This window comes from Stylophora pistillata, chromosome 9, assembly GCF_964205215.1.
Source record: "Stylophora pistillata chromosome 9, jaStyPist1.2, whole genome shotgun sequence".
Lineage (NCBI taxonomy): Eukaryota > Metazoa > Cnidaria > Anthozoa > Scleractinia > Pocilloporidae > Stylophora > Stylophora pistillata.
Window position 1 is genome coordinate 27,203,075 of NC_142527.1, and position 8,803 is coordinate 27,211,877.

General features: G+C 35.6%; 1 protein-coding gene across 1 annotated transcript; it reads right to left on the reverse strand.

Annotated features, from left to right (window-relative positions):
- Nucleotides 1-62: 62 nt before the first annotated feature.
- On the reverse strand, nucleotides 63-8,722 carry LOC111322394 (protein boule). Its single transcript, XM_088732531.1, has 10 exons — nucleotides 7,488-8,722; nucleotides 7,008-7,073; nucleotides 6,214-6,308; nucleotides 5,238-5,292; nucleotides 4,442-4,501; nucleotides 4,177-4,219; nucleotides 3,607-3,692; nucleotides 2,967-3,005; nucleotides 2,748-2,820; nucleotides 63-1,745 (listed from the first exon to the last, which is right to left on the reverse strand). Exons 1-9 carry the CDS (start codon nucleotides 7,506-7,508, stop codon nucleotides 2,752-2,754), a joined length of 534 nt encoding a protein of 177 aa, XP_088588657.1. The 5' UTR covers nucleotides 7,509-8,722; the 3' UTR covers nucleotides 63-1,745; nucleotides 2,748-2,751.
- Nucleotides 8,723-8,803: the final 81 nt, after the last annotated feature.

Below are 8,803 nucleotides of genomic sequence, written 5' to 3' on the forward strand. Positions count from 1 at the left end.
TGTCTCAATTGACCCCTTAGAAGGCTTATTACACAATAACCAGATAAATATTCTCTAGAACATACCACTATAAAAATATTGTCCTTTAATGAAGATTTTGTTAACATTATAGAAATACAACGGGTATAAAAATAGATAGAAGCAAAGTAATATGTTGGGTGCTAAAATGTAAAAATACCAATAGGATTCTTCAAAATATAAGTAAAATTGTTTGAATCAAATGAGAAATGCAAATAGAAGTCAACATGATTAAGCCAGCAATCACAATTAACAATCAGCAATGTTATGGATTTGGACATAGTATGATTTGGAATTCCAAGACAAATCTAACCATATAATTATAACCTGCAGCGATATCACAATTAACCCTTTAGCTCCCACGATATGATTGTTAATTCTCCCCTCGTAACATCTATACATCTACCTGTATATTAGTTGTGAGAATTTGGCATTAGATCAAGATAGCAACTTAACCCTGATAACTTTAAATATTCTCATTACCTGTTTGCTGAATAATGGATGGTAACATGGGGAGAAGTTGCATGTTAATCACTTCTGAGAGTTAAAGAGCTAACAACAAGCAATATTAAAAATACCAAATTCACATACAAATCTATATAAGCAATAAATTATGTGGGAGGCTAAAAACTAAAAATGCTAAATACAAATCTTCAAAATTTGCCTAAAATTGCTTAGATCAAATGAAAAATGCAAATACAAGTCAACATGATTAAGCCAGCAATCACAATCAACTGTATAAAGCAATGTTACAATACTAAATTCGCATAGAAATCAAAGCAATAATTATTCAATTTTGCACCTACATTTTAATCATAATTTTGCACTTTAATTGACCAAGAATAACTTCATACATCTGTAGAAAACACAACACTTTAGATATAAGTATATACAACTGGTGTATTTTACAAATCACCCTTGATCTGAATTATACAGCCTACCAAAATAAAAATACCCAATAGACAAGATGTAAGGTTAGATTACAAGCTGTTGTGATGGCAACAAGCTCACCCTTCTCCCCATTCCTTCTCGAGAGGATTACAGGCTGCCCTTGAGTAAACAATGGAAATCAAGCCCAGGCAAGAACCAGATGGCCAGATTTAGTTACTAGAGAAAATTTCATGCCTTAACATTTCCTCTTTGCAAATGAGGGATATATATATATATAGATATATATATATCAGATTTTTCCTCTAGTTAAGTGTTGTTAGAATGATTATAATTAATGTTATCAAAGGAAAACCATATAAACATGGATGAAAAAAATTTTAGGTTGAAAAGAAAACAAAAAACCCATATCTTAGGCATGAAATTATATTTGTATCTGTATTTTACTTCAATGTAAATGACTAAAACTAAGAGCAACATCTAAATAGTTTTGAATCTAACCTTGTCGAATACAGATTTATATTTTAAAAATGTGAAACAAAATAAAGTTGCACTTCAAAACCTTACAGAGATCCAAAGTAATTGTTATTAAGACACAAATGCATTACTTAAAAAATCAAGTTATTAATAAAAAGCTAGTTGAAGAATATTTCTAATTCATCTTTTAACATAAATTTTTTTTTATCAATTTAAATCAGCACATGCAATAGCTTCCAGTGTTGGTTCAACCAGGCTGTTTAACTCAGATACACACGTTGTTCATTTTGAACAAAAATAAGTCTTGACATTGGACCTTCATGTAACTCGTAGAGCTAAAATGGCCAGCGATCACTTGTCACCTAAAAATGCAAAATGTAGTAAACTGAACAAATTTCACAAAACATCATGGAGGCATGGAGCATCACTGCTTCACAGAATGGATCCTTACACGTCATATAGGACAATTTACAGTGGTGGATCCAGACATTGAGCTAAGGGGGAGAGGGTGGGAGCAGAGAACATTTTTGTTTGTTTGTGTTTATTCACCTGCCAGCTTTTATTTCCCTTCCCTTAGTTTTTTACTCAAAATAGTGGCTATATTTGAAAAGGAGTTTACACTTTATAGTTCATTTAGCGAGTTTACAGGGAATCTAGTCTCATTTTCCCCTACCCACCATAACCCACTAGATATCTGTGCTGAGATACTCCTCCCCTGATGTCATATAGGTGAGGCTTATGTAATACTGACAAGACCATTTTTGAACCTAATATTTAACCCTTATCACGCATCTACAAAAAGAAAGGGAACAAATTGCTTGTTCCTAATTCTTAGAGCAAAACACACCACTTCCCCAAAACATCTCTTAATTGCCAAGAGATGTAAAACTATGTACCTAAACAATACGCCCCTTTCAAGTTCTTGCAGTTTATTGATCTGGTGCTAAAACAATGGCACGAGGACAAGGCTAGGTGCGAAATCCTTCTCACAGGTTTATAGAATAGAGTGCAGTAGTGGTGAAAATCAAAGAAAACTTCTCGAAAATTCTACGTAGGAGTGAAATTTTACTTGTGAGAAGGCATTAAGTGAAGTAATGCTTTCTTGCATAAATCCAACAGTTATGCTTTTTTTTTCTTTCCTTTGTTGCCATCACTCTCTCCCACAAATAAATTTTCACCCTCATACATTGAATTTCAAGAAATTTTCCTCATTTACACTACCACAGCCCTACAATTTTTATATCCATGAGAGTGACTTCACACTTAGCCTCATTCTTGTACCATAATTTTGACACCAGATCACTTAACCACAAGAACTTGAAATTGGCCTACTACATAAGACAAACTGCCATACTAATACTTACCATTTTAGTAACAGTAATAATAAACTGCTGGTACAGTATATTGGGTTGTGGTTGGTACAGTATACTGAGGTGCCTACCAAAAAGATAAAAGAAAACCTACAATTGTATTTTACATTGTAAAGGCCTGGAAGGTTTGCATATTGAAAAGATTTTTAGTATATATATTAATTGCAATTATTTAGGGAACAAAACTTGAAGTTGTATTTCAACACTACATACCACATAGTTTATGGGCTGCTGAATTGGATGATTATAAACCTATTCATGAAATAAATAAAATGTGAATGTGTCAAAGGTGTTACCTAAAGAAAATATGAAGTCTTTGTAGAATGGTGTTAACACAAGTCATGAAGAAAAATATAATTTCACTTGTCTTTGGTATAGTATTGCCTTACAGAAAAACTGGGACCCTCTTTGAGTTTTTAATTAACAAATGTTTCATTCTAAAGTTCACTGAATTCATCACTGCATTGAACCAATTTGAAGCTGAAAGTCAATACATTTCAATTGATATTATTTGGCTTAATTCTTTGTAAGATAATCATCTGTAACGTAAAAAGTTACTTGGTTGTAATTATGACAAGAGGCAAACCACATGCACTGTTAGTACTCCCCTTTGTCCCTCAGAAATCCCTAGGAAACTTTTTCAAGAATTTGTAAGGGACACTGGGAGGTATACTTACAGTGCATGCAGTTTCTGTCCATCATCCCACAATGATTATGGTTTGTAATAAAATAAAAGGAATTAAATTAATAAGCACTAGTGCACACAGCCAAAAAGTCTATTACTGCAATTATGTTTGAAAACCATGGCTTCCATAATTGGTGCAGTGTGTCATACAACAGAATTTGAACTTACCGCATTGCAATTTATCAAGGGAGGCATATTCATGTTCACGTTTGGCTCCAAAGGCACAAGAACAAGTTGTTGATGTGGTTGTGTCCCTGAAAAAGAAATTGAAACATAATGCCCTGGTAAAAATGTACTGAAGCTACGTTAACATACTTGGGAAATTATTTTCCACTTATAAATTTTCATAATTCATTGCTTCTTTTCTTCTTCTAAGCACAGTAACATTCTGATATCGCACTTTGTGTTTAGAATTGGAAACAAGGTAAACCAATATGTCATTAAAAGGAATAGCAAACTTTTTTTTTCCTGGTTATGTCATAGTCTCATCTCAACACTGGGGCGGGGGAGATATTTTATACTAAAAACCAAAAAGGAAGAAACAATTACATTAACAACAAAAATGAACAAATCAAGCTTATCTTGAGGTAATAACTATTTCTTATGTAATATATATAAAACTGCTCAAAGTGACGTCAGTGTTCACATGAAGTGAGTGATTGACAACTTGGGACCATCAAGCCTCCATCATGATTAAGGTAATTATTTGCATCTACACCATGAGTAACCCAAACTAACCTGTTTGATTACCGGATCCTGTGGAAAAGAACTGTCCCCCTGTCTAAAAAATTAAACAATTTTAAACACCATTATATTACACAGTCTAAAAATCAAGGAGACATTGTAACTTTGTTCTGGTATTTAAATTTGAACTTCTTCAGATAGAGGAAAAACAATTGTCATCTTAAAAATTTACATTTGAGGGGAAAAAGAATTATAAACCAAAAATTGACTTATCGTTTCTCTTAAATATTTAAACCAGTCTCATGTATTGAATCCTCACCTCTTTTTTCACTGCTTTTCGAAGGCGCAATTTTCTTCCACCTTTGTAATCAATTGTTCCCTAAATTAGAAGAGCATACACAAAATTGATATAACTAAAGAACATGATACCATGTGCTTTGGACTGACACAGTCAGTAGTCAGTCACTACTGATGGAACCAACCAGTATCTCCATTAGTTTTGCAGCCTTTGTCAATTTACTGTAGAACACTGGGCTGAAAGAGGGGACTCAGAAGCTATTCAGATCAATTACAAAAGATGTGGGAAATTTAAAATATAAACACCATTCTTGTTTCCTCTGTCAAAAATCATCCAAAAATATCTTTGAAAAATCTAGAAACAAAATTGATAAAATCTTATGTAATCATTACCATGCAAACACTTCTAAAACTACCTTAAGAAACTGTATTGGGTGTGGTCTACTCTGGGTCTTTGCGGGTGATTCTGGTGATGTTTTGATAAAATTTTAACGCTTCTTTTTTCCCCCTTCTTTAAATAGTGCTTAATGTTCTGAAACTGTCACCTGCTTCAAACATCATTGAACTTCCTTGATGTTTTTGTATTATCTTTTATTCCTCTCTCCAAACATCAGCTACATTTACTTAGTTGACACTTACATTACTAAACATTATTTACAATCCAGAAAACTAATAGCAGCAGATACCATTCATGTTCAGGTACCTCTATACTTCAGAGTTTTAATGCTGTCAAAGCAGGCTGCTAATGATCACCAAAATTAAGAATAAAAAACAATTATATCTTGCTTACAAAATAAAAACATGGATACTGTGGGTACCTTTTCAATGAGATCATCTCTAGCTTTTGTTGTATTGAATGTGACAAAACCATAACTGTGAAAGACAAAATATACATTTTTAAAACCTGCTGATGAACATTAACTTGAAAACCTATGAGAGAACACTAGGCAAAGAAAAAAAAATTCGGAGCCAGTAGATTGGAGACAAATAAACAAGTCACGGACACTAATTTTGACACTGAAATGCATTAATCATCATCTAATTCACCGGGTGAAGGCAGTATGAGGTTCACACTTTGGGGCTTCTGTGTCTGTTTTTAAAACAGCAAACCTTAACTAAATTGCTGAGCCTGGTCTATAAAAAAGAAATGCCTCCCCAAATGAATGGATTACGATCACGAAGGCAAACAAACAATGAAGGAGCCGAAATTTACAACTAGTCCAACAATGGCATTGCACGCGCATTATCTGACAGTGTACATTTCTTTATAGTTATGAGCGAAAGAAAATTATAATGGAACCTTGTTCGGCTAAACTTCAGAATACCCGGCCACATCATTTACATGTCATTGGGCATGAATAAGAATAGCGTCTATTGTATTATACCTCATTCTTCAAAGCCTCCCGACATATGTAACTGAAGTGGACGGGTATTCTGAAGTTGCTCCACCTAATCTACGGAGGATAACACACTAACATATGATAGCCACGTTGAACATGGCTATAGCTACTGGAGAAATTTTCAGATAAATAACTTTAAGAAAGTTCTTTATTCCGACGTTATTTCGGCGGCGTCGTTGCCACATGTCCTAATGTACCTTTTCGCGCCTTACAGACGACCCGACTCCTCTAATTGGTCAAAAAGAGTCGCCAGTGGTGGAGCGATGAGCCGAGATTTTGGAATCGTTCTCGCTTTACACGCCTTCTGTCTTGTGCATTTTCGTAGTTAACAGAAAAAATATGCGAAAGGAACTTCTTGTTAAGAAAATTAAGGTTTTCACTAGAATGACTTTACCCTTTATTACAGCCAGTTTTTCGATCGCAGACAATGCGAACATCCGTCACTTCTCCAAACGTACTAAAGAAATTCTCAAGCTCCAATTCGCTTGTCTGTTAATTAAAGGAAAAAAAAAACTGGTTTGTCAGGCTAAGCCAAGGTCATAGCTTGAAATTTTAACTAAACTCGTAATTAGCAAGACTTGTTATAGCTCTTTTTTTTTCCGCAAGTGTGCCAAATCGGTTTCAGCAACCACATGTTGCGATTATCTGACTTTCAAAAGACTATCTATTTGTACCTTCAAAGCCGCCGATCGACGACGCCTTTACTTACCTTATCTGGTCATAATACCTAATCAATTACATCTAAATTCATCACCGTGGGTTTAACTTCAATGTTATGTATGTTGTGATAAATCCCTCGGTGCACATATTAAAAAAAAAAAAAAAAAAGTCGAGTCTGATAAGAGTTTCCACTTGAAGAGGAGTGTAACAGGGTGGCGAATCTTAACACAACTTCAGAGAGAACAAAGAAATACCGCGAAAAAAAAAAAAGACAAACAAAAATAGTTCTTTCGTTGAAGGAAATAACGTTAGGCTTAAACCCTGTTTTACGATAATATGCAGAACTGAACTGAGCAGAATGAACTTTGAAATGTACCTTACGATTATGCAATCGAAACTGAAAACTACACCGTCACTGAAATGATAAACGCGAAGTCGTTAAGAACGAGTATTTCCAATGAAACCGTAAAACTGTAAACAGTTCTGGGGAGTCATAATGGGCATGTTCGATAGATATGCTCAACTTACATCGCGAGCCAGTCCCCCGATAAAGACCCGATTGATAATTTCGTGTCCATCGGGAACACTTGAAGCCTAGAAGAGACAGATGAAGAAAAAATCATTTTAAAAGATCATCTTTCGAAGATTCAGCACAATTCAATCAAGTGTCAACCAAGAAGTGCGAGGCGAGAAAGGTACAGACGTTTTACGAAACTATACAAGCTTCTCTGGGTTCATAATTCCAAGATAAAGAAAGCTACTCCCAATTATTTAGTTCCAATGTTTTCATAGGGGACAAAGGCGTGAACGAGTGCAAGGGACAGAATTTATTGCCCCTTCCGATTCAAGTGACATATTTCCTGTGCTAATCCGCTATGAATCAACCATCACGAGGTTGCGCTAATCAGGTCCCAGGATGTTTGTCGCAAAATTTACAAGAAGGTAAGGCATCACAAGACTCAGAGTAAAAGGAAGAAAAAATATCGCTAATAATTACTTCATACGTACGGATTTCCCTGTTTTGTTCATTTTCTGATCCTCCCAAAGATACACTAGCTTCACTCCGCGTAATTTGCACCGTCGTTGGTAAAAACTGCGTCTACTTTCAACGTAACGCAATGTGATTGGTTATTACAGAGATAACATGTCAATTTCGTAAATCAAGCGCGTCAGAATCAAGTAATGAAAGCCATTGAGTGGTACAAATTAGCCAATCAAGGGGGAAAAACTCTAACCAAAGTATTCTAACAGCGATATAATATGTAGAAACAGTTTCTTCCAAATCTACGTGGGAGGGTCTGAACACTTGTCAAGTTAGAAGGAAAAGTGTTTAAAAAAACAATTCATGATAACTTCACAGAGGGTACCACCTCCTTAAAATGCCAATCAAATGATATTAAACGCAGAAAAAAAGGATGTAATCTGGGATTAGCGAGTCTTTAATATACCATCAATCACTTCAGATTTCGAACTGACACTTTCTCAATTAGGTGTTAAAGAAAACAACTGTTTTCAAGACAGTACCGTAGATAACGGTGTCAAAGGGAAATGATACCTAAAATAAATTACCTTTTAAACAATGGTCCTGCTGAGGCATTTTTTTTGTGAAGTACCTCGGTGATAAGGTAAACACGCTCAAAGAAACTGAAGAAGTGTTTCGGAAAGTGACAGGGGTGGCGAAACTTTTTCCCAGACTATCTGGCGCGGGTGGGTGGTTCCTGAGTGACACCAATGACGTTCCAGCTTACGTTAACCATGGCATTACTGGAAAAAATTTAAAAAGAAAACCGACCAAAAAAAACAGGATTTGCCCCACAAACCACGGCCAAGCACTACTTTCAGCGGTTAAATTTCTACGGTCAAGGATTGAGGAAACCATCAGGTGTAGCTCGGAAAAACTCCGGCGGAGCATCGTTACGTTTGCACTGCAGTCGAAAGATTCTTGTCTGCTTGAAAACTGCCTTTTTTTTAAGTGACGCCGGATATTCACTGTAGTCTGTGCTATAAATTAACGTTCATCCTTAGTTATTTTTAGAAATGTTTTTGAGCGAGTGAGTCACACATTTTAGGCTTTGCAGGCGTACGCAGCTGACAAGTCTTCTGGACTCTAAAGCAGTAGGAGAGCTGATTACTTGAATGTTTATCTGGAGCCACGAAGGCAAAACTGTACGCAGGTCCAACGTATTTCACTGAAGGTCAGTGACCTGCATCCATTCGATAGCGCGCATTTTTAGAGCTCGAAGGCAAGAGCTGGAGAAAACTAGGTTGACAGTCTGAGCTGGAGCTCGAGGGCAGGAGCTACAGATAACAAGGTTGACAGTCTG

Excerpts from the sequence above, each read along its gene's own strand:
- LOC111322394 (XM_088732531.1), bottom strand. The coding sequence starts at position 7,508 with ATGAACAAAACAGGGAAATCC. Across the intron at positions 3,693-4,176 it reads AGGATCCGGTAATCAAACAG|GGACACAACCACATCAACAA; the intron begins GTTAGTTTGGGT and ends TTTCTTTTTCAG. Across the intron at positions 2,821-2,966 it reads AGCAGCCCATAAACTATGTG|GCACCTCAGTATACTGTACC; the intron begins GTATGTAGTGTT and ends TCTTTTTGGTAG.